Source organism: Chiloscyllium punctatum, chromosome 38 (assembly GCF_047496795.1).
Source record: "Chiloscyllium punctatum isolate Juve2018m chromosome 38, sChiPun1.3, whole genome shotgun sequence".
In the NCBI taxonomy this organism is placed as follows: domain Eukaryota; kingdom Metazoa; phylum Chordata; class Chondrichthyes; order Orectolobiformes; family Hemiscylliidae; genus Chiloscyllium; species Chiloscyllium punctatum.
This window is the reverse complement of record NC_092776.1, coordinates 4,051,126-4,077,945: the sequence shown is the minus strand read 5'-3', so window position 1 is coordinate 4,077,945 and position 26,820 is coordinate 4,051,126. Positions and strand designations below refer to the sequence as shown.

Sequence of the window (26,820 nt, the reverse complement as noted above, 5' to 3'; positions counted from 1 at the left end):
GCCAATGGGCTGAGAAGTGGCAGATGGAGTTTAATTTAAATAAATGTGAGGTGCTGCATTTTGGAAAAACAAATCTCAGTAGGACTTACACACTTAATGGTAAGGTCCTAGGGAGTGTTGCTGAACAAAGAGACCTTGGAGTGCAGGTTCATAGCACCTTGAAAGTGGAATCGCAGGTCAATAGGATAGTGAAGAAGGCGTTTGGTATGCTTTCCTTTATTGGTCAGAGTATTGAGTACAGGAGTTGGGAGGTCATGTTGTGGCTGTACAGGACATTGGTTAGGCCACTTTTGGAATATTATGTGCAATTTTGGTCTCCTTCCTATTGGAAAGATGTTGTGAAACTTGAAAGGGTTCAGAAAGATTTACAAGGATGTTGCCAGGGTTGGAGGATTTGAGCTACAGGGAGAGGTTGAACAGGTTGGGGCTGTTTTCCCTGGAGCATCGGAAGTTGATGCGTGGCCTTATAGAGGTTTATAAAATCATGAGGGGTATGGACAGGATAAATAGATAATAGTCTTTTCCCTGGGGTGGGGGAGTCCAGAACTAGAGGGCATAGGTTTAGGGTGAGAAGGGAAAGATATACAAGAGACCTAAGGGGCAACATTTTTACGCCGAGGATGGTACGTGTATGGAATGAGCTGCTGGAGGGAGTGATAGAGGCTGGTACAATTGCAACATTTAAAAGGCTTCTGGGTATATGAATAGGTAAGGTTTGGAGGGATATAGGCCGGGTGCTGGCAGGTGGGACTAGATTGGTTTGGGATATCTGGTTGGCGTGTACAAGTTGGACCGAAGAGTCTGTTTGCGTGGTGTACATCTCTATGACTCTATATCATAGAAGTGTTGAGAGGTTATGTTGCTCATGTACAGGACATTGGTTTGACCATTATTGGAATTTTGAGTGCAATTCTGGTCTTACTGTCAGAAGTGTTTAAGTGTGTACAAGAAAATTTTCTGATTCAGTATGTGGATGTACCTACTAGAGAAGGTGCAAAACTTGACCTACTCTTGGGAAATAAGGCAGGGCAGGTGACTGAGGTGTCAGTGGGGGAGCACTTTGGGGCCAGCGACCATAATTCTATTAGATTTAAGATAATGATGGAAAAGGATAGACCAGATCTAAAAGTTGAAGTTCTAAATTGGAGAAAGGCCAATTTTGATGGTATTAGGCAAGAACTTTTGAAAGCTGATTGGGGGCAGATGTTCGCAGGTAAAGGGACGGCTGGAAAATGGGAAGCCTTCAGAAATGAGATAACAAGAATCCAGAGAACATAGAACATAGAACAGTACAGCACAGAACAGGCCCTTCAGCCCACGATGTTGTACCGACCACTGATCCTCATGTATGCACCCTCAAATTTCTGTGACCATATGCATGTCCAGGAGTCTCTTAAATGTCCCCAATGACCCTGCCTCCACAACTGCTGCTGGCAACGCATTCCATGCTCTCACAACTCTCTGTATAAAGAACCTGCCTCTGACATCCCCTCTATACTTTCCTCCAACCAGCTTAAAACTATAACCCCTCGTGTTAGTCATTTCTGCCCTGGGAAATAGTCTCTGGCTATCGACTCTATCTATGCCTCTCATTATCTTGTATACCTCAATTAGGTCCCCTCTTCTCCTCCTTTTCTCTAATGAAAAAGTCCGAGCTCAGTCAACCTCTCCTTATAAGATAAGCCCTCCAGTCCAGGCAGCATCCTGGTAAACCTCCTCTGAACCCTCTCCAAAGCATCCACATCTTTCTTATATTAGGGCGACCAGAACTGGACGCAGTATTCCAAGTGCGGTCTAACCAAAGTTTTATAGAGCTGCAACAAGATCTCATGACTCTTAAACTCAATCCCCCTGTTAATGAGAGCCAAAACACCATAAGCTTTCTTAACAACCCTGTCCACTTGGGTGGCAATTTTAAGGGATCTATGTACCTGCACACCAAGATTCCTCTGTTCCTCCACACTGTCAAGAATCCTATCCTTAATCCTGTACTCAGCTTTCAAATTCGACCTTCTAAAATGCATCACCTCGCATTTATCCAGGTTAAACTCCATCTGCCACCTCTCAGCCCATCTCTGCATCCTGTCAATGTCCTGCTGCAGCCTACAACAACCCTCTATACTGTCAACGATACCTCCAACCTTTGTGTCATCTGCAAACTTGCTGACCCATCCTTCAATCCCCTCATCCTAGTCATTACAAACAATAGAGGCCCAAGGACAAGCCCTATGGAACACCACTCACCACAGACTTCCAGGCAGAATATTTTCCTTCTACTACCACTCGCTATCTTCTGTTGGCCAGCCAATTCTGTATCCAGACAGCTATGTTCCCCTGAATCCCATTCCCCCTGACCTTCTGAATGAGCCTACCATGGGGAACCTTATCAAATGCCTTGCTGAAGTCCATATACACCACATCCACAGCTCGACCGTCATCAACCATTCTAGTCACATCCTCAAAGAACTCCATAAGGTTTGTGAGGCATGACCTGCCCCTCACAAAGCAGTGTTGACTGCATTTAATCAAGCCATGCTCTTCCGGATGGTAATAAATTCTCCTGTCAGGGATATTCTCCTGTCAGGAATTCTCCTATCATAAATATTCCTGTCGGGGTGAAAGGGAAGGCTGGATAGAGAATCCTGGATGACTAAAGAAATTGAGCGTTTGGTTAAGAAAAAGAAGGAAGCATATGTCAGGTATAGACAGGATAGATTGAGTGAATCCTTAGAAGAGTATAAAGAAAGTAGGAGTATACTTAAGAGGGAAATCAGGAGGGCAAAATGGGGACATGAGATAGTGTTGGCAAATACAATTAAGGAGAATCCAAAGGGTTTTTACAAATATATTTAGCACAAAAGGGTAACTAAGGAGAGAATAGGGCCTCTCATTGATCAGCAAGGCAGCCTTTGTGTGGAGCCACAGAAAATGAGGGAGATACTAAATGAATATTTTGCATCAGTATTTACTGTGGAAAAGGATATGGAAGATATAGACTGTAGGGAAATAGATGGTGACATCTTGCAAAATGTCCAGATTACAGAGGAGGAAGTGCTGGATGCCTTGAAATGGTTAAAGGTGGATAAATCCCCAGAACCTGATCAGGTGTACCCGAGAACTCTGTGGGAAGCTGGAGAAGTGATTGCTGGGCCTCTTGCTGAGCTATTTGTATCATCGATAATCACAGGTGTGGTGTCGGAAGACTGGAGGTTGGCAAACGTGGTGATATTGTTTCAGAAGGGTGGTAAAGATAAGCCAGGGAACTATAGACCGGTGAGCCTGACCTCGGTGGTGGGCAAGTTGTTGGAGGGAATCCTGAGGGACAGGATGTACATGTATTTGGAAAGGCAAGGACTGATTCGGGATAGTCAACATGGCTTTGTACATGGGAAAACATGTCTCACAAACTTGATTGAGTTTTTTGAAGAAGTAACAAAGAGGATTGATGAGAGCAGAGCAGTTGATGTAATCTATATGGATTTCAGTCAGGCGTTCGACAAGGTTCCCCATGGGAGACTGATTAGCAAGATTCGATCTTATGGAATACAGAGAGAACTAGCCATTTGGATACAGAACTGGCTCAAAGGTAGAAGACAGAGGGTGGTGGTGGAGGGTTGTTTTCAGACTGGAGGCCTGTGACCAGTGGAGTGCCACAAGAATTGGTGCTGGGTCCTCTATTTTTTGTCATTTACATAAATGATTTGGATTCGAGCACAAGAGTTACAGTTAGTAAGTTTGCAGATGACACCAAAATTGGAGGTGTAGTGGATAGCGAAGAGGGTTACCTCAGATTACAACAGGATCTGGATCAGATGGGCCAATGGGCTGAGAAGTGGCAGATGGAGTTTAATTCAGATAAATGTGAGGTGCTACATTTTGGGAAAGCAAATCTTCGCAGGACTTATACAATTAATGGTAAGGTCCTAGGGAATGTTGCTGAACAAAGAGACCTTGGAGTGCAGGTTCATAGCTCCTTGTAAGTGGAGTCACAGGTAGATAAGATAGTGAAGAAGGCATTTGGTATGCTTTCCTTTATTGGTCAGAGTATTGAGTACAGGAGTTGGGAGGTCGTGTTGCGGCTGTACAGAACATTGGTTAGACCATTGTTGGAATATTGCGTGCAATTCTGGTTTCCTTCCTATCGGAAAGATGTTGTGAGACTTGAAACAGTTCAGAAAAGATTTACAAGGATGTTGCCAGGGTTGGAGGATCTGAGCTACAGGGAGAGGCTGAACAGGCTGGGGCTGTTTTCCCTGGAGCGTCGGAGGCTGAGGGGTGACCTTATAGAGGTTTACAAAATTATGAGGGACATGGATAGGATAAATAGGCAAAGTCTTTTCCGTGAGGTGGGAGAGTCCAGACCTAGAGGGCATAGGTTTAGGGTGAGAGGGGAAAGATATAAAAGAGACCTGAGGCGCATTTTTTCACACAGAGGGTGGTGCGTGTATGGAATGAGCTGCCAGAGGATGTGGTGGAGGCTGGTACAATTACAACATTTAAAAGACATCTGGATGAGTGTATGAATAGGAAGGGTTTGGAGGGATATGGGCCAGGTGGTGGCAAATGGGACTTGATTAATTTAGGATTTCTGGTCAGCATGGACAAGTTGGACCGAAGGGTCTGTTTCCATGCTGTACATCTCTATGACTTTATGACTCTTGAAAGCTTGAAGAGAATCTATCAGTCAGTCCTGAGCCAGCTGATCACCACCTACGATGCCCGTGCTGTCATACCTTTGCCACCATTTCACCTCTGCTTACACTGGACACAACCAACATCAAAATCACCAATCTTCAGGTGCCATCTTTGCCCCAGGGCTGAATCTCCTCCTCCACCACCTCACCGCTGCCAGCGCCAGATCAGCCAACATCAGAGTCGCTTCTCTCAAGGCTGTGCTGTGATGCCCTTCCACCACCGCTTCACCACCACTAGCACTGGACTCGACCAACGACAAAGCCACTGATCGTCAGGTGCCATCTTTGCTGCTGGGCCCACCTCATCAACGGAGGAGAAAGTGAGGACTGCAGATGCTGGTGATTAGAGTCGAGAGTGTGGTGCTGGAAAAGCACAGCAGGTCAGGCAGCATCCGAGGAGCAGGACAATTGACATTTCGGGCAAAAGCCCTTCATTAGGAATGTGGCCGAAATGAAAGGGGGCTGAGAGATAAATAGGAGGAGAGAGTGGAGCTGGGGGGGAAGGTGGCTGGGAAAGTGATAGGTGAATGCAGGTGGTCGGTGATGGTGATAGGTTGGAGTGGAGGGTGGAGCAGCTCGGTGGGAAGGGAGATGGACAGGGAAGACAGGTCAAGAGGGCAGTGCTGAGTTAGAGGGTTGGATTTGAGATGAGGTGGGGGCTGAAGGGCTTATCCCTGCAACGTTGACTCTCCTGCTTCTCGGATGCTACCTGACCCACTGTGCTTTTCCTGCACCATGCTTTGCAACTCTACCTCATCAAGGTCACCTCCACCAATGGAGCAGCTGCCGATTCCGGGTGCTGTGCTTGCTCCAGGAAATTCGGTAGGGGCTGAGTCTCCTCCGCAAGATCCATGATAGACCTGCCTGAGGTCCATGCCCTGGGCTCAGCTCGAGACTGCCCAAGGTCCATGCATTGGACTTTCACCACGATGCCATCCAAGCTGAGGACACCATAAGTCAGTAACAAAAAGACAAAAGTGGGAAAAAAGGAAAAGAAACAGAAAAGTGATTGGAGCAGACGAGCTCTGGTGCAGAAGTACTATTTCACCGCCATTTTGGACCATTTGTAACTCCACATTCATACCAAAAAAAGAGGCCATTAAAATTATGAAAATTTTTAATGGCATCAACATGGAGAGAGTGCATTCACGTGTGAGAGAAAGCAAAACGAGAGGCCGTCAATGTAAGACAGTCACCAAAAGAAGCCAGTTGGGAATGTCGAAGGTAGTTCTTTACCCAAGAGAACAGTGTGAGTACAGAACTCGTCATCACAAAATGGGTGGGTTGAATAGTGCAGTTGCATTTAAGAGGAAACGAGACAAATGTCTGAAGGAAGCAGGAAGGACTGCAGATGCTGGAAACCAGAGTCAATAAATGTGAAACTGGAAAAGCACAGCAGATCAGGCAGGACTGACAAAGGGTTTTGGCCTGAAACATTGACTTTCCTGCTGTTCAGATGCTGCCTGAGCTGCGGTGGAAATACCTGAGGGAGAAGGGAATTGAGGGTTCTGTGATAAGGCTGGATTGAGGAAGGATAGAAGGAGGCTGAAGTGAAGCAGAGATGTTAGCTTGAATTTGTTTGAGCAAAAGGCCTCTTTAGGTGCTGTATTCTCTTTGTAATGTTTGACCTGCCCTTTACTCATTGTTTCATTGTCTCTTGAGTTTGCTGGAATTGCTGCAGCATGGTTAGGAAGCAATGCCTCTTTGCAATGTCATACAAGACTCAGAATAAATCACGTATACAATTAAATAAATCACGTATACAATTAAGTATTTGTTCATTTTCATTTGGGGAACGTGATTTGGGTGTTCCTTGTTGTACTGTTAAGGTAACCTAGCAGATTTAAGCTCCTGTGTCCCGGGTGCATGCATAACGTTTGTCAAATCCACTCGACCAAATGTATTCAAGACAATGCACTTCCTTTCTCTGAAGAGAGAACAGGACATTTCAACACATTGCTTGTTGTTAATTGAAAGTGCCCACAGAGGGTTTTATCTTGACTCTGGTGCTACTCACTCAAAGGAACTGCCACATTGATATCGAATTAACCTGGAAGGGGAATTCCTCACAACTCAATCTCTCTCTGGCGCAGTGACCTAATGACCCCGTGCGCTCACTCAGTTTATATCCATTCAGAATGATTTAATGTCCTTGTTACTGGCGGTGGTATTGATGAAGCATGATTCCGGTTTTGTTAGAAATACGATTGATTAATCTCTGGTTACGTGCCTGCTTCAGATTCTCAAGTGCTGATGGAGGGGTATATACAGGTGGGTCAGAGTGTAGATGCACTTTACCCACTGGTATACTGAGCTAGCACATGATCCTTCCATCAGCTCATTCACCCGGAAACAAGGTGGGGGTCAGAAGCAATACATCATCCGCCGTTGGACCATAAAGCATTAGGTCAGAAACAGGCCATTCAGCCCATCAAGTCTGCTCTACCATTCAATGAGATTGTGTCTGATCTGATAGTTCTCAACTCCACGTTCCTGTGTTTTCTCCATAACCCTTGACTCCCCAACCAATTAAAAATCTGTCTATCTTCATCTTCAATATATTTAATGACACAATCTTAACAGCCCTCTGTGGTAAAGAGTTCCACAGATCCCACCCCCCAAAAAGAGGGAGGAAATTCCTCCTCCTCTCTCCCCTTACTCAGAGATTTTGCCCTCTGGTTCTCTGGAGAAACAGCAATTCTGCATCAACCCTGTTAAATCTGATCAGAACATGAAAGTTTCAATAAGGTTGGCTCTCATTTGTCCAATCTGGGAATTGGTTTAGCTCAGTTGGCTGGATTGTTGGTTTATAGAGCAGTATGATGCCAACAGTTTGGGTTCAATTCCCAACACCAGTTTGAGGTTGCCATGACTCTCCTTCTCAATCTCTTCCCTCTTCTGAGGTCTGGTGACCTTCAGCTTAAATCATCACCAGTCACTTCTGTCTAATGAGAGAGCAGCCCCTATGGTCTAGTAAGACTATGGTGACACAACACTATTCTTCCAATCTTCTCAACCTCTCCTCATAAGACAGTCCCTCCATATCTGGTATCAAGCTAGTGAATCTACTCTGGGCTACCTCCAATGTAGTGGATTTTCGATAAAGGTCACAAAGCTGCTCCAGCTGTGGTCTGATTCGTGCCTTGTATAGTAAATGAAGGCCCAGTCATTTCTCCTGTCCATATCCCCCGTAGACTCTTTGTGTCATCCTCACCACCTGCCTCCCCATCTATATCTATTCGTCATTTGCAATGCATTCACTTTCCTCATCCATATATTGTAAATATTTATGATGTCAGCACTGATCCCTGTGGCACACCACTGATCATAATTTACCCTCCTGAAAATGCCCCCCCCCCATTACCCCAACTCTCTGTCTTCGATCAGTATCCAATCTTCCATCCATGCTAATAGATTACCTCCAACACCATGGGCTTTTGTCTTATGAAGGAGGCTCAATTGCAGAACCCTTATCAGAAATCTCTGGAAATCCAAATAGATTGCAATCACTGCTTCCCCTTTTATCTATCCTGCTCAGTCTATTTTAAAAATTATTCTAATAAATTGTAAGGCATGTTTTCCCACTTGTGAAACCATGCTGACTCACCTTGATCATACAGATCGTTCTGCTATAACACCGCAGTTGTGTTCCTCTGTAACCTCACTATATCCGTTCAGTAGAAAGTTTGCACTGTCCAAACACATGTCCATAATTCGTCAATTGCATTATAGCAGTTCAGGCTGACAAAACACACGTTATAGCAGAGTGACGTGTGTTATATATTTCTAAATGCTTTGCTATTACATCCTCTGGAAGAGAATCTAACAGTTCCCAAATCACACATTGCCCTTTGGTAATCTGTTTTTGTCTCTTTACAATTCTGAATATGAATATTACGTTGGCACTTTTCAAACCTTCTGATATTTTTCATGAGTCAAAGGAGTCTTGGAAGATGACCACCATCTCTGTTGCAGCTTCTTTTAATATCCTCAGATCGACCCCCTCAGGTCCAAATTGGCCTTGGTTACCAATTTACAGGACAGCTCACAGATTCCAGTCAGCCTAGACACCCTCCCACAGTGGTGGTGGTAAAGTGAGCTGTGTGGAGGTGGTCTTCCAGCAACTAAACATGGACCCAGCCATCCATTCAGAGTTTGCAATCACCTCACCTGCTTGGCTTCAGCTACAGCCATAGGCTGCTTCTGTGAAGGGGCCTAGTTTGGGTAAAGTCCCTGCTGAGTGACTGTTGCTCATGCATTGCTGACTGCTGATCCCCATTTGCCCTTAACATCTGAGTCCCAGTCAAGGAGCCAAGACCCTGCCCTGTAATGTGATCCATGGTAATGAGTGCAGGCTGTTAGACCTCACCAGGGCCCCATGGGTCAATGTAAAACATCCTGTAGTACAGATGACTGAGCAGAGGTGTTCTCCCTGATGTCCCAGTCAATGTTTAGCCCTTAGCAGACATCATCAAAGCAGAAAAGGATAGAAACTCACCGTAGCCTTCTTTTGGGGCCCAGAGTCAGCAATGCACCCCCCACCTCAGCAACTCTGAAACCAGCCTAAACCTTGAACTCATTTCAGGCCGAACAATGAGTCATAGGGTCATAGAGATGTACAGCATGGAAACAAACCCTTCAGTCCACTACTTCCTTGCTGACCAGATATCCCAATCCAATCTAGTCCCACCTGCCAGCACCCAGCCCATATCCCTCCAAACCCTTCCTACTCATATACCCATCCAAATGCCTCTTAAATGTTGCAGTTATACCAGCCTCCACCACATCCTCTGGCAACTCATTCCATACACGTACCACCCTCTGTGTGAAAAAGTTGCCCCTTCGGTCTCTTTTATATCTTTCCCCTCTCACCCTAAACCTATGCCCTCTAGTTTTGGGCTTACCAACCCTGGTGAAAAGACCTTGTCTATTCACCCTATCCATACCCCTCATGATTTTATAAACCCCTCAGCCTCTGATGCTCCGGGAAAAACAGCCCCAGCCTGTTCAGCCTCTCCCTAAAGCTCAAATCCTCCAACCCTGGCAATGCATGAAGTAATATCAGCTCAGACCTAAATGGGATCCTTTAGCCCAATGATGTTTAGCCAAAATTTGCTTTTCCTGCCTGCATTCTTTGTCCATAAAAGAGGCCATGATATGACGGTGCCGGTGTTGCACTGTTAGAACATAGAACATAGAAAAATACAGCGCAGTACAGGCCCTTTGGCCCTCAATGTTGTGCCGATCCAAGCCCACCTAACCTACACTAGCCCACGATCCTCCATATGCCTATCCAATGCCCGTTTAAATGCCCATAAAGAGGGAGAGTCCACCACTGCTACTGGCAGGGCATTCCATGAACTCACGACTCGCTGAGTAAAGAATCTACCCCGAACATCTATCCTATACCTACCACCCCTTAATTTAAAGCTATGCCTCCTCGTAATAGCTGACTCCATATGTGACTCATGGTCAACCCTTTCTCAACCCCTAATCATCTTGTACACCTCTATCAAGTCACCCCTAAACCTTCTTTTCTCCAATCACGATCTAGTTCTGAACAAGATCTGAAGACACAGGTTTATTTGAAATCACAAGCTTTTGTAGCACTGCCCCTTCATCAGGTGCAGATCAGGTAAAAGAGGCGTTACAAAACCAATATCTATCTCACAAACAGACCTGTAAATAACTGCTATTTGCAGATCCTTGCTGTACAGAAATTGGCTATGAAACAGCTAATTTGTTGGTCATGCAGAATTTTAAGGTATCCTTGAGTGAGGCAAAGCATTTAATAAATGCGAGCTGCTTTCATCTGCTGTTATGTAACAGATGATAAATAATATTGTTGTTGTGCAGGATGCACATGGCTGGGACTAGTTACACTGCCAAGTCCGAAATTGTCTGTCTTATCCTAGATCTAGAAAGTGTTTGGATCCCTGTCTTTGCCCTTATGTTTAAACATCTCATTGGCCAAGCTCAGAGCATTGAGTCACGTTGAGGTAATACAGGACCTCTTCTGGAATACTGTGTACAGTTCTGGTCACCCTGACATAAGAAAGATGTTATTAAATTGGAGAGGATTTCAGGATATTACCAGGTTTGAATGAAAAGGAGAGGTTGGAGAGGCTGGGACTTTTTTCACTGAAATATAGGAGGTTGATTGGTGACCTTACAGAGGTTTCTAAATTCATGAGGGGTATGGATAATGCAAAGTCTTTTCCCTAGGGATATCAAAACAAGGGGGCACAATTTTAAGGTGAGAAGAGAAAGATTTAAAAGTGACCTGAGGGGCAACTTTCTCACCCAGAGTGTGATTTTGTGTGTGGAATGAACTGCAAGAGGAAGTGGTTGATGCAGGTGCAATTAGAACATTGAAATGACATTTGGACAGGTACATGGATAGGAAAGGTTTGGAGGGATATGGACAAGATGGTGGCAAATGAGACTAGATTAATTTAGGATATCTGGTCAGATGGAAGGGTCTGTTTCTGTGCTGTACCGCTCTATGACTCTATGACTTTATGTCATTTGAGATCAGCTTTCTGAACACACTCTGAAAATCAGCTCAGAGATCTTCCTTGTCTCAATGACATCTGGTCATATTGGGTTTTGTACTGAGTAAAGCATTTCAGACTGAGACAGAGAAATGTCTTCACACAGAGATTGGTGAACTTGTGGAGTTCACTATCACATCAAATGATTGAGGCAAAAACATTGTATGAGTTCAGGGAGGATTTGGATATAGTACATGTGGCTAATGAGGATCAAAAGATATGGGAGAAAAGCAGGAACAGGTTATTGAGTTGGATAATCAGCCATGATCATATTGAATGGTGGAGCAGGCTCGAAGGGCCGAACGACCTACTCCTGCTCCTATTTTCTATAATTCTATGAACCAACAGAGGAACTCTACCTTAAAGTGGTTCATTAAAATGAATACTATGAGGGGACCTTAATTCCAACATACAGTTACAGCCAGGGGACTCTGGGCTTCTGGGAGGTTAGAAAGTTAAAGATCTGGCGTACGCAGAGTGGGATGTGACGAGTCAATGAGCACCTGGATCTCAAAGGGCAGCTTGATAATTTAGAATTAATATTACAAGGCTGAGTGGTCTGGTGTTTATGCATCATTTCAAAGTTAGCACTGGACAGCCAGATTTCCCACGTCTCAGGAATCCTGTCAACTCAGGTGAGGTGGAAATATCAAACCCGAAAAGCTAAACTCTTTTCCACATACCTTGGCAGCACCTCACACTGTCCCATTCACCTGCCTCCCAGGATTACCAATACGATGACTCACCTCACCATGGCCTCTGCTGTCACCCCAAAGACCTCTGACCTTCTGACACCCATCACTGTCTCAGTCTCTGAGCCCTCAGGCCTGCAAATTTTGCACTCATTAAGAAAAATGAGTGTCACTGTCGTGAATCACTCATGTCAGTATGAGTTTGGTTCTGTAGTGTAACGTTGAAGTTTAATCAAAAGGAAATCTTTGATGCCATCAGTCCAGTAATACAGAGAAGTTTGTTTGGGAATGGCAGCCAAGAATGGGCAACCTGTTGTAGGGATAAAAGGAGCACAAGAAACCGATTTTAGTCTGCTCAATGAACATTTCTTTAAAGGGTCAGCTTTGTGGGAATGACTCTGCAGAGGTCACTCTTACCGATGCTGTCATGGACAGATACATCTGCAGCCAGCAGGTTGGTAAGGATGAGGTCAGGAATGTTTCTCCCTGTTGTTGGTTCCCTCACCACCTGCCGCAGACCCAGTCCAACAACAATGTCCTTTAGGACCTGACCAGCTCGATCAGTAGTACTTCTGCCGAATGTCTCTTGGTGATGAATATTGAAATCCCCCACCCCGAGGACATTTTGAGCTCTTGCCAAGCTCAGTGCTTCCTCCAAGTGTTGTTCAACATGGAGGAGTAATGATTCATCAGCTGAGGGAAGATGGTATGTAGTAATCAGTAGGAGGTTTCCTTGCCCATGTTTAACCTGAAGTAATGAGACCTCATGGGGTCCAGAGTCAATGTTGAGGACTCCCCAGGCAACTCCTTCCTGACTGTTTTCCTCTGTGCCACCACCTCTGCTGGGTCTGTCCTGCCGATGGGACAGGACATATCCAGGGATAGTGATGGTGGTGTCTGAGACATTGTCTGTAAGGTGTGATTCCATGAGTATGACTGTCAGGCTGTTGCTTGACAAGTCTGCGAGACAGCTCTCCCAATGTTGGCACAAGTCCCTAGATGTTAGTGAGGAGGACTGTGCAGGATCGACAGAGTTGTTTCTGCCGTTGTCTTTTCCAGTGTCTGGGTTAATATCTGGTGAACCGTTAGAGTTACATTTCTTTACTGAACAATGGGCATAACTGAGTATCTTGCTAGACCCTTTCAGAGGCCTGTTGAGAGTCAACCACGTTGCTATGGGTCCAGAGTCACGTGTAGACCAGACCAGGTAAGGATGCCAGATTTGCTCTCCTAAAGGGTACTAAGTAGACCAGATGTTTTTTCCCCTGATAATCGCAGTGGTTTCATGATTGCCACAAGATATTTAATTCAAGATGAAGCAAGATAAATGAGCTTGAAGACTTGGCTGCAAGAACTAAGTACCCAAGGAACCCAGCATATTGAAAAGACAGGCAGCTGGGCGACGGGGCTGGGGTGGGAGGTGGGCTTGCCTTGTTGGTGAGAAATTAAATTAAATCGAGAGCAAGAATTGATGTAGAGTCAGAAGGTGTAGAATCGGTGTGGATAGAGTGGAGGAACCACAAAAGGAGAAAGACCCTGAGGGGAGGTATGTACAGGCCTCCGAGCAGTTGTCAGGATGGAGGAAAGAAATGAAATCAGGAGATACAAAAGGCATGTAGGAAAGGCACTATTCCAATAATCATGGGGGGGCCTCAATATGCAGGTGGACTGGGAAAATCAGGTTGGCAGTGGATCCCGAACACAAAGAATTAGTGGAATGTCCACAAGATGGTTTTCTTTGGAGCAGCTTGTGGTAGAGCTACTGGGGAACTGGTAGTACTGGTTTTGGTGATGTATAATGAGACCAACCTGATTAGGAAGTTTAAGGTGAAGGAAACCCTGGGGGCCAGTAAACATGATATGACCATAATATGACAGTGCAGTTTGAGAGGGAGAAGCTGGAATCAGATGTAACAGGATTACAGCTGAATAAAGGTCTGAGGGAGGAGCTGGTCAGAGTTGATTGGAAGGGAAGTCTAGCAGCGAAGACATTGAAACAGAAATGGCAAGAGTAGCTGGAGGAAATTCAGGAGACACAACAGGAATTCATCCCGAGGAAGAAGAATCATACTAAGGGGAGGACGAGGTAACCATGGCTGACAAGGGAAGTCAGGGACAGCATAAAGGCAAAAGAGAAACCATCTAATGTGATGAAGATTAGTGGGAAGCCAGAGGGTTGGGAGGCCTTTAAAACCCAGCAGAGGATAACTCAGAAAGCAATAAGGAGGGAAAGGGTGAGATATGAGAATAAGCTGGCTTGTGTTATAAAAGAAGACAGTAGGAAATGTTTTAGACACTGAAGAGTGAGAGAGAGAGAGAGAGAGAGAGAGAGATGCTGGACTGCTGAAAAATGAGGCTGGTGAAGTAGTAATGGAGGAACCAGACAGGTACTTTGAATCAGGTGAAGACACCAATAGTAATTCAGAACTTCAAGAAATTCTGGAGGTAGAAGTTAGTGTAGTGGCCATCACTAAGGAGAAGATGCTGGGGAGGATGAAAGGATGGCATGGTGGTGCAGTGGTTAGCACTGCTGCCTCACAGGTTCGATTCCAGCCTCAGATGACTGTCTGTGTGGAGTTTGCACATTCTCCCCGTCTCTGTGTCGGTTTGCTCTGGTTTCCTCCTGCAATCCAAAGATGTGCAGGTTAGGTGGATCAGCCATGGGAAATTGCCCATAGTGTACAAGGATGTGCAGGTAGGCAGATTTGCCATGGGAAATGCAACATTACAAGGGTAGGTGGTGGGTCCAGGTGAGATGCCCTTTAGAGGGTGGGTGTGGACTTGATGGGACAAATGGTCTGCTTCCATGCTCTATGGATTCTATGATTTTGAAGGCAGAGAAATCACTCAGACCAGATAGATTACAACCCAAGGTTTTGAAGGAGAAAGCTGAGGAGATTATGGAGGTGAGCTTTCAGGGATCACTGGAGTTGGACATGGTTCCAGAGGATTGAAAAATAGCTAATGTAACACCTCTGTTTAAGAAGGAAGGAATGGAGAAGACAGGATTTTAGAGTCTATTATTAAGGATGCAATTCTGGAGTGCTGGATGTGCTCAGTAAAATGGGCTGAGTCAGCATGGCTTCGTCAAGGGGAGGTCATGTCTGACAATCTGTTTGAATTTTTTGAGGAGGTAATAAGCAAGTTAGACAAAGGAGAGTCAGTGGGCATAACCTGTTTGGATTTCCAAAAAGCCATTGACAAGGGGCCCACAGAAAGCTGCTAAATAAGACAAGGGTCTATGGTATTTGGGACAAGGTGCTAGTATGGATAGAGGATTGGCTTACTGGCAGAAGGCAGAGATAAAGAGATCTTTTTCAGGATGGAAAGTACAGTTCCACAGGTGTCTGTGTTCGGACCACAACTATTCACGATCTGGACCAAGGAACTGAGGGCATTCTTACTAAAGATACGGATGACACAACGACATGAGGAAGGACCAGTCTTGTTAAGGGGGCAGGGAGGCTTCAGAGGGACTTGAGTAGGCTTGCCGAGTGGGCAAAGAATTGGCAGACAGAATACAATGTGGGGAAGTGTGAGATTATGCACATTGGTTGGAAGAATGGAGGCTATTTCTAAACGGGGAAAGACTTTGAAAATCTGAAGCATAAAGTGATTTGGTTGAACTTAATCAAATCTTGTTCCACGTAAATGAAGAGCTCATTTTAAGGCTGCAATGTAACATTGCATGTGAACCCATACACTAAAGCCCTTGCCTAATTCTGAGAAAATTAAAAGATGACCTTTTCAGACTCTGTTGTCTGCAGGCACATTGAAAATTGGAACAAATAAAGTCTTATTGAATACAAACCTCAATTCAATCAATTGTCACTCAGATCTGGATCGAGAGAAAAGAAAGTCTGGTTCTATAGCATTTCTGGAGATCTAAATTGTTTCAAGAAAAATCAATCCTACCAATTTATCTTTTATCTCACCCAATTCTTATTTGGCATTGATTCAGATCTTTCTATCAAATGGGAAACTGCCTCATGCATCTTTGTTTTAGTCCAGTTTATTACATCACTTCTGATCCTTGTTCTTGCTCTTTTTAACAAGTGAACACAAAACAATGAAGGCAAATAGGATGAGGAAAAGATCTGATTCTTTTCAAAATAGTCCTTAATGATGTCTGTTGTTCATCAATCATTCATGGCAATGTTCACTTGCTTTTGGAGTGTAGTGATGAAGGTTAATCAGTGGAAATACATTTCCAGTGTATTTTACTAGGAAGCCACCAACTGGGATTAAGCTTGAATCTGAAGGAGAGATTGCATTGAGTCAGCTTCCAGTTGAGGATGGAGAATTATTCTAAAACATTAAAAGCAGCATCAAATACATGGGAGATCGTATTCAGTCAAGCCTACACATCGATGTAAAAGGGCCTGTCTCAGTTTAGAAAACAGCATCTGAAAAGACTCAAGGCAATTATCCAGAAACAGAAATGACAAATCACCATGGAGTTTTGATCAAGCCAGAAGTAGAATGATGTACCTTGCCCTTCTTTTTACGTGGCTGTGTCTGGCTGGGCCAGCATTTCCTTATTGCCCAGGGGGCAGTTCAAAGTCAGCCATATTGACATGAGTTTGGAGTCACATGTAGGCTAGACTAGCAGTTTCCTTGCCAGCAGGACAATAGTGAACCAGGTGGGATTTCCCCCTGACAATTGTTTCACAGTTATCATTAGATTCTTAATTCCAGAAATTCAACTTTTGTCAGGGCAGGATTTGAACCTGGGTTCATGGAGCACTCCGCAGGTTTTTGGATTAATAATTTAATGATACTATCACTAGCCCATCACCTCCCTTACCTGGAATAAAGCCACATGATATACTCTGCCCCACCCCCCGTTTCCCACGTTACATCAATAGAAATTCAGACTGCTGAGTCTCTGCTGATTTTACACAGCCAGCTGCCTCCCAAAATTATTTGAATACAAACTACGATATGATATTTAAAAGCCTAATTTTGGTAACATTTATTCAGGAGGTTTGTTTTCTTGAGCATACAGAGACAGTGTTTGTTTGTGTGTATCTGCTGAGGTGCTGCAGATCTCTCGCATCTCTGTCTCTCCAGCTGTCAGTTGTTGAGAGCACCTCTGATTCTGACTGTCACCCTGCTGTCCCCTACTCTCCCCTCCTGCACGGAGGGGAAGGAGAGAGCTATCAGTGAGACTCATGAAAAGTGTCAACCCAATGGATGGAGAGGATTTGTTGAGACCGACTCTGAGGTGATGGAGAAACGAATTGTGCCAAAGATGTTTATGAGCAACAGATAGGTAAGGATGTGACGTGCACCGACAGAGATGTGTGAAGTGCTGCGAAGGACATGCGTCAGCTTTATGGGTGAACAGGCCACTGCCCTGATCTTTTCTGACTTGGTTAGCTCATTAAGCTGTTTCCTGCAGTGGATCCGGGAGGGTGTTCGAGACCTCAGCAACCTTCACTTTCAATGGCAATCTTCACCTTCCTGTTACAAAGGAATTATATCTCACGCAGTGTCTTCAGAGATCCTAGCAGCACGTCCAAGGAGGTACCAGTGAAGTGAGTGTGGCCTTTGTCTGTCTTGACTCCTTTCCAAGATTTCTTTTCCTCTTTATGCCAATTCCTACAGCTTGGTGTTGAACAGTTAGAGTGTCCTACTGAACAGACTGCATTGATTATCATAGGAATTTTGATTGTACTCACTGCTGTTAATTGGAGATCAGGTGTTAACAGATGCGGCTATGTGAGAAACCCTTTGACAGACCCAGTACACATAAATGGATTTAAACAGATTAGCCATGGTCTCACTGAATGATGGAACAGACTCAAGGGGCTGAATAGCCTACTCCCCCATTCAAATGTCTCATGTTTGATCTTGTTCCCAGTCATTCTATACATTAAAATTCACCCCAATGTGCCTTTGCTCATACTAAATTGAACTTTTTAAAAAATGTATAAGTTAAAATTTCAAAGGGATAGAAAGCCCCAGTCAAGCTTGTTTTGTCAGCAATTTAAAAATCCTACCTATCAACACGAGAGTCAGACTGAGAGAGATGTAACCAGGATATCTTTCCTCAAACCATTTTTAGATTTTCAAAAGAAAAGTTGATTTCTGGAAGAAAAATGTTCCACGGGAAAATTGGCTAACAGCAGTGAAAGGAGGAAGTAGGCAGGCTGCAGAAGCCTATGGCCTCTCAGCTGTTTGTAGGGAATGTGGATACAGTAGGACACAGGTGAGAGTAGAACAAGGGAAAGGAGGTGGTGTTGGGACCCAGCACAATGGATCTGTATGGGTGGAGGGGAGACGACTAATGGTAATAATAGCTATGGTGACAAGTGGAGAAGTTGTGTGAATGGATAGTGATTGCAAGAGAAACCAGGACAAGTTCAAAGAGTGGGGAAAGGAATTAGATGGAAACTTAGAACATAAGAATGTAGGAACTAGGAGCAGGAGTAGGCCATCTGGCCCCTCGAGCCTGCTCCACCATTCAATAAGATCATGGCTGATCTTTTCATGGACTTAGCTCCACTCACCCACCCTCTCACCACAACCCTTATTTCCTTTATTATTCAAAACATTATTTACCTTAGCTTTAAAAGCATTCAGTGAGGAAGCCTCAACTGGGCAGGGAATTCCACAGATTCACAACCCTCCTCAATTCAGTCCTGAACCTGTTACCCATAATTTTGAGGCTATGCCCTCTTGTCCTAGTTTCACCCACCAGTGGAAGTTCATCTGCCCAAACCCCCTCAAATGCAAGTTACGGTGCCTCATCTCCCTGACTCACTGTCACTTCTCACATGTGAGAGAAAAATACAAGTAAACTAAAAGACAGATAGCAAGCAGAGAGTCAGCAAAATAGTAGCATCCGAGAGAAAGTCTATTGTCTACAATATACATCGCCACGGGAGTTTCACCAGTGGAAATAAATTCTGTGTCATCGATCATTAGAAAAAAAAGTTTCAGATGGAAACTCTGTTTGAGGAATTATTGCTGACGTGTGAAAATATTAATAGAATAGCATAATCTTACAGATCACTTCTTTTTGGGATTTTGCAACCTCGAAACTGAGCGAGATAAATGCCTTGCATTTCTCAGTAGGCTAATCATACAGGTCATAGAAATTGCTGCATTCCATTAACTTTTATTGAAACAGACTAAAAATTCTGACCACAAGACAGAGTGAGTAAACCTCTATTGGGTGGACCACTTGCTCATTCTTGTCAACAGGATTAGTGGGAAAAAAAAAGAAACCTTACTTGTTAATTTAACCTTTCCATTAAACTTCTTGGAAACAGTGAAGGTATTGTCCACCTTAATTTCAGCATCTTCAATATCGGCAAAGGATCAGTCAGACTATCATATGGCAATTTAGAAGGAACAAGAGTTGAGAGAGCTCAAATCAAAAACAGCTTTTGATTGCAAACCAGTCTAACCGAAGGATAAAAAGCTTTGGACCAGTGGAAAACGTTTCCTAGCACTGCCATTCTGTTCACCAATGAATGAGGGGGTCCAAAAGAAGCCCTTTGGATAAAGAAACAGCATACAGATCGGATGAATTTGGGTCGCTATAAAGAGCTAAGAGACAGTGAAGGGACAAAGAGCATTTAGCATAAAAGCTTTTCGGTGGTCACTTTTTCAACAGCGTTAAAATCAGCAAGCACATAGTGAGACATGGGGATTCTGCATTTCAATTTCCCCATTCCAACTAAACCCAGTAATTGATATCAGCCGAATAGTTCAAAATCCTCCTGAGACCCATTTGTAGCAAAAGAACAATCTATGAGTTCTCTCAAAATGATAAAAAAAGGACAAAAATAGGTCTTTCACATCTGAAAGATACTCATGTACTTGATTTTTAAACAGGTCCCTTTTATGATTATGCAGGTATACCAATAAATCTATGCTGATTGCAGGAAAGAAACAGTTGTCTCTGATTTGAGAGGCAAGTGACTGATAAAAGCAGGTTAATTACAATAAATAAGGGAGATCTGTTTCCTTGTTTGTTCAGCTGACAAGCATCCCAAATTAGGTGCTGTCTGTCAATGTCACAAGGAACAAGCTAGCGCCAAGCCAGTAAAAGAACAAGAAAAGGAAATATGACATCCAGTGAGGCAGCCTGGTTAACCGGAGGAGCCAAGCATCAGCTGTATAATCCACTTATCAATTTGCAAGAGTCAGCTGTTTTACCAGTTAATGGCAGCCATATGAATGGTCAGGTATGAAAAAATGTGGAGAGATGACAGAGTGTGGAAGAGGAAGAACAAAAGGCTTGGCAGAGGGGCTCAGACTTGGAGACTATCAAAGCATTTCAAAATGTGCAGAGTCACCTTGCCTATTATGTATCTTGAATGCATACTATGAAAGAAAGTAGACTCTATTGACTCTGAATTTGTAGTCAATACTATAAGTTTGACCCTTGTCCTTTCTCAATTTAATAAATAGGGAAGCAATGATCACCAATGGTACAATAGAATGAATTCGTTTGTCGGAAATGCTTTCAATTTTATGAAGCTAGTCAAGATTCTGGAATGACCAACATCAAAATATTAACATAATTTATTACATTTTCTATCAGTCAGAGTTTTGAAATCAAAGGACAGGTAAGCAACAATTTGCAGTGTTCAGTATTTCTTCACTGCTGTTGTTTCAGCTATGTGTTTAATTGCACCTCACAGTCAGGCTTCAGCCATGGCAGTGACTTCAGGACATGTCTCATTCACAGAAAGCATCACTTGGTTGACTTCTGTTTGTATTTTATGAGAAAAATAAATTACCAAGTTGCTTTGGTGATTGGGCTAAAGTGGTTATTATCTTTATCACCCGGAGGGTCAAGTCAGAACATTTATTAATGTTTATTGCACATTTGCTCTCTGTTAATTGTTTACCGCCCATAAACCAATTTCTGTTCCAGAACAAAAACCAAGTGTAATATTTGTCTTGTGCTTCACTACCCAGGTGACATCTGGTGGACGGGTGACTTACTACGTGTCATATCGAAGACAGAGCTTCACACAAATGAAACTCCCCAAATATTCATTGCCCAAGGTAAAAAGAAGTGAAATCTTGACATTCTTTTGATCACAGAGACCTTCTCCTGCACTGCACAGTATCTCATTACAATGATTTTATGATGAAAGTGTTTTATCTTTATTTAATTATATCAGAATTGCAAACAAAATGGAATTATCAGAAGGTAACATGTATTTGAGCGGAGTGGCCAGGGGAACTGGCTGATGGAGACAGGGTGCTTTTAACACATCTTTCTCATTTGGGAGCTCCAAGCCTGTTAACAAAGTTCCTCACTGATCAGCTTCTATTGACTCTGACAGAACATTAGGACCATGGCTAGGAACTCTAAAGCAGAGCTCTCCAGATTCAGCCGAGTTGTACATTGGTGTAGACATGCCTGGTCTTACCAAGTACACCATTCCCAGAGCCATGTTCAATGTCAGCACTCCTGCTTTTGAGTCAAAAGTTGAGTTCATGGCTCACTGCAGGAGTTGAACATGCTGTCAGATCTGGCGCTCAGTGTGACACAGTCGGAGCTGCCACAGTTGCTATCTCTCAGTTGAGATGTCAAACTGAGCTCCCATCTTCCCTCTCCCCTCAATGTAAACAATCCCCTGACAGAGCAGGGGAAGTATCCCTAGAATCCCTCAATGAAAGCCAGTCATCTAGTCATTATCACATGGCTGAGTACGAGAGCTTGCTGAAAAGAATTAGATATATTACAACAGCATCTATATTTCCACCTACATCATGGGCTGTGAGGGTTGTGTGCGGCATCTGGAGGATGTGACACATGATGGATAAACAGCATTTTTGGCCTACCTACAGCAGGTAGACTACAGCAGGTTCAAGAAGGCAGCTCACCCTCACCTTCTGAAGGGCAGCTATGGATGATACTGCCCAGCCAGTAACACCTAATGTCCCCCAAGTGAATAAATATTAAATAATAAACACAAGTCTTCTTACTCACCAGGAATGGGGCAAACAATTGTAAACTGACAATCAAGAGGGAAAATCCATTACCTGTGTAATTATTTAAGTGATATGAGTCTCACTGGCTGGGCTAGCTTTTACTGCCCATCCCTGATGAGCTCAGAGGGCAGGCATTAAGAGTCAACCAGATTGCTGTGGCTCTGGAGCAAAGGTGAGGTTGATGGATTTCCTTTCTCACAGGGCCTGACTGAGTTTGTGTATCTTTATATGGTCTTTATAAGGTCATGTCTTAACATCTCTGTCTGTCATGATGGGATTAAGTCATTTCTGTTTGTAATTTTTATTAATGACTTAGATGAGGGGGTCAAAGGGTGGGTCAGTAAATTTGCAGATGATACAAAGATAGGTGGAGTTGTGGACAGTGAGGAGGGCATTTGTCGTTTGCAAAGGGACTTAGATATGATGCAGAGCTGGGCTGAGGAGTGGCAGATGGAGTTCAACCCTGTCAAGTGTGAGGTTGTCCATTTTGGAAGAACAAATAAGAATGCGGAATACAGGGTTAATGGTAGGGTTCTTAGTCAGGTGGAGGAACAGAGGGATCTTGGGGTCTATGTACATAGATCTTTGAAAGTTGCCACTCAGGTGGATAGAGTTTGTAAGAAGGCCTATGGACTATTATCGTTCATTAGCAGAGGGATTGAATTCAAGAGTCGTGAAGTGATGTTGCAGCTGTACAGGACTTTGGTTAGGCCACATTTGAAGTACTGTGTGCAGTTCTGGTCGCCTCACTTTAGGAAAGATGTGGAAGCTTTGGAGAGGGTGCAGAGGAGATTTACCAGGATGTTGCCTGGAATGGAGAATAGGTCCTACGAGGATAGGTTGAGAGTTCTCGGCCTTTTCTCGTTGGAACGGCGAAGGATGAGGGGTGACTTGATAGAGGTTTATAAGATGATCAGAGGAATAGATAGAGTAGACAGTCAGAAACCTTTCCCCCGGGTACAACAGAGTGTTACAAGGGGACATAAATTTAAGGTGAAGGGTGGAAGGTATAGGGGAGATGTCAGGGGTGGGTTCTTTACCCAGAGAGTGGTGGGGGCATGGAATGCGCTGCCCGTGGGAGTGGTAGAGTCAGAATCATTGGCGACCTTTAAGCGGCATTTGGATAGGTACATGGATGGGTGCTTAATCTAGGTTAGAAGTTCGGCACAACATCGTGGGCCGAAGGGCCTGTTCTGTGCTGTATTGTTCTGTGTTCTGTGTTCTATGTAAGTCCATTATACCAATATGTCAGCCTGCAACTCCAAATTACTATTCCAGTGACACTGCCTGGTAGCTATTGCCTCCTTGTCAACGTGCCCATGAGACTGGTGTCCTTGGTGGGCTGCAGGGGACAAAGGCAACTGCAGACACACCATGTCACCATTTGAGGATTAATGCTTACGGTATCTTCTCCAACTTCTCAAGCATTGCTGTGGTGTAACAGTCCAAGTCTATCCAGCCTGATTACCTGAGAGATATATCCACTGAGTTTCTAAGGTACTATCATTAACCAAAGCTGAAGACTTGACAGTGAACCTGATTCCTTCCTTTTCCTATTAAATGTCCTTTTGGCCTATTGTTCGAAATTGTGGCCTTAATTCTGATGCTGAAAGAGATACATTCCTTTTCTCATGATTTCAGAAAATACTAGGTTTACTTGTCAGCCACTGCTTCCACATATCCAAGTGTGTGCCAACTGTCCTGCATTTACTAAATGTCCCATACCCGACTGATGATACTCCCATTTGATGATTTACATCTCCCAATGTATAGATTACATATTGCCCTTGGATGGAAAGCAAAAGAGAAATCACAATGCAGGCTGAACAATGTCAGTGCATACAGCAGAAGTGACAATACACTCTTAAAACCTGTATCAGACCCTTTAAGGGAAGCAAAATCCTAGTGGTATTGTTGCTCAGTTACTAATTCAGAGACCCAACTAATGGTTTGAATCTCACCAGGCAGATGGTGGAATCTGAATTCAATAAAACATCTGAAACTAAAATCTAATGATGACCATGAAACCATCCTGACTGTCAAAAAAAAAACCATCTGGGTCGTTAATGTCTTTTAGGGAAGGAAACTGCCATCCTTACCTGGTCTGGCCTACATGTGACTCCAGACCCACAGCCATGGGTTTGACTTTTAACTCCCCTCTGGGTAATTAGGGATAGGCAATAAATGCTGGCCCAGCCAGTGATGCCCATATCCTGTTCATGAAAATTAAAGTAATCGAGGGGTTTAGTTGCCAATCTGGTGTATAGCCTTGGCTATTTCTTGCTTTTTTGAGCTTTGTATGGAAGTAAAACAAGAGGAATCTTTTTTAAAAAAAATTCCACAATCCATAACAGGAGGTAAAAAAATGAAATGATAGAGAACAGCGGAGTAATATATTTTTACAACGTGGTTGTTCTCTGATGTTCACACCACAGTAGCAGCAATTCTTCATTTGTTTTGAGCACAAGGTGATGCCTCAAACGATGAATAGTTGAAAATGTTTAAAATCTGCCCAATGCTGCCTCTCCCATCAGGTTACCAGAAATAACCACCATCACCTGGAACATGAACAGAATCCTTTCTGGCTCGACAAAGTTTTCATTCAATAACCATTGATCCAGAATTCAATAGGGGTTTTCTAAACAGATCAGGAGGAGTAGAAATTAATGTCTCATGTTGGGCATCTGGGCTGTCCCAATGTTCTGGATTCAAGAATGGACCCTTGACATACCATTTTGCATAAAACAGATAAAAAGTATCAATTTTATTCCATTCGTGTCTCCTAGACTGGGAGGTCTTGTGATGCATTGGTAGTGTCCCTACCTCTGAGTCAGAAGCTCTGCCTTTGAGACTCATGCAAAGGTATGTTGGCCTGGGAAGGTGCTGTCAGACATGGAAAAGCAGATTGATGGTTAGTGTGTAAAAGTCCTTCCAATATGCTGAACAGCAGGCAGTAAAAATAGGAAGGTTACCTGCTCTGCACCTTACCCATATGCGTGGACCAATCCAAAGGCCCAACTCTGGAGACAGGGACAGGGGTAAAGATAGACAGAGTGAGATTGACTCAGGAACATTCCTGATGAAGGGCACAGGCCCAAAATTTTGACTCTCCTGCTCCTCAGATGCTGCCTGACCGGCTGTGCTTTTCCAGCACCACACTCTTTGACTAAGGAATATTTCCAGAGGTTTTCCTTAATTGATCACCGTGGAGCTCATTATCCAATTCCAGATGGTGGATGAATTCCTGATGATGTCAGCAGGAATTAGAGAGCCAGTAACTCCGAGACCATCGACAGGATAACTGAGAGAGATAAGCATTGAACAACGTGATTGTTGAGGAGCCTGCCTCAGTGGCAGAGTTGGATCTGTAGGTGTGGCCCTTACTGCTAGCAGCCCCCTCTTCTGGGGAAAGGAGTCTCCATTTTGAAGACATTAGACCATTACAAGGTTGTCACTTCCACTGAGTCAGTGGCCTCCATCGATGGCAGGAGCATTCTGCTGCTGGCTGAATGCCAGCTCACTATTTAATCGGGACCTTAAATGTGGTCCTTGAATTTCTGCCCTTCTCTGGCAAACTTCCGCAGCAGGGGATACATGGCAGAAGCAACCCTAAGTGTTTCTTGGCTTTTTAAGATAACAGCCACTGCTTCCAAATATCCAAGTATGTGCCAACTGCCCTGCATTTATTGAATGTCCCATACCTGACTGATGATACTCCCATTTGATGATGTTCATCTCTCAATGTATAGATTACACATTGCCCTTGGATGAAGAGCAAAAGAGGTATCACAATGCAGGCTGAACAATGTCAGTACATACAGCAGAAATTACAATCCACTTTAAACCCTGTATCTGACCCTTTTTAAGGGAAGCAATATCCTAGTGGTGTTGTTGCTCGGCTACTCCCTTCACCCATTGGCCAGGAAAATACCACCCTAAACTGCGACAAAATACGTAAGATGTTTGTGCCTCAGTTTTAACATGATGTCAACTTGTGCAAAGAGGATGTTTGTACAAGGCAGCTCCTCTCCTCTGAGTTTACGCTCCAGAGTGGATTGAAGTTAAGGCAGGGTTATTTTTGGAAGTAACCGGAATACATGAGGTATACGGGAATACAGTCTAAATACTCCCAGTGATGACAAATGCATAACTTAGACAGGAGGTACTGGGTAACAGATGTCCATGTAGTTTATTGACTAGTCCATCTAGAAACATAAAGCAGATCAAGCTAAAGATAACTCTTTGCATCACCTGAACTTAACCATGCAAAGAGAACCCACCATTTCCTCCTGAGAGCTTCAAAGTGATTTAATGTTCTTGTTTAAGTCTCCCTCCCTCAAGCACTATTTTAAGTATTAAACAGAGATTATAAAGGTGTTAAAAACAGTGCAAAGTGCTGACTGTGTAGTAAGAGGAACACCAGTAAGGTGTCAAGAGGATTCTGTGAACAGGCTATGAAGGTGAAGTCAAGAGGGGACAGCCGGTGGGTCATTTAATAACTGAATCCATCCAGTCACAGACAGGGATGGGATAAAAGTCAGAAACCTCCAAGCAAGGTGAGATGATTAAGTAAACACGGACTGGAACAAGCTGGTCGATTGCTTGTTCTGCTGATATTGACTTAAAAAGTCTTAAATGGATGAGTTGAATCACATAACAACTTATTGCTTTGCTCTGCAACGATAAGCAATTCACACACATTTTGCTTCTGGAGCATCAAGATTATCATCAGAAGGTCACAAATGGAAGGAGCAAAAGAAAGCCATTCAGCCCATTGAGTCTGATCTGCTATTCTGTGAGATTATGGCTGATCTGATAATCCTCAACTCCACTTTCCTGCCTTTTCCCCATAACTCCCAATTTCCTTCCTGATTAAAAATCTGTCTCTCTCAGCCTTAAAGAGAAATAATTCCT

General features: G+C 43.8%; 1 protein-coding gene across 3 annotated transcripts in view; it reads left to right on the top strand.

Annotated features, from left to right (window-relative positions):
- The window catches only part of LOC140463298 (VPS10 domain-containing receptor SorCS1-like), a 1,204,408-nt gene that overhangs the window by 945,992 nt on the left and 231,596 nt on the right, over positions 1-26,820 (top strand). For all 3 annotated transcript variants that reach the window (XM_072557066.1, XM_072557065.1, XM_072557064.1), the window contains exon 8: positions 20,881-20,970. In XM_072557066.1, coding sequence (XP_072413167.1) covers positions 20,881-20,970 — 90 coding nt within the window. The remainder of the gene's footprint in view (positions 1-20,880; positions 20,971-26,820) is intronic.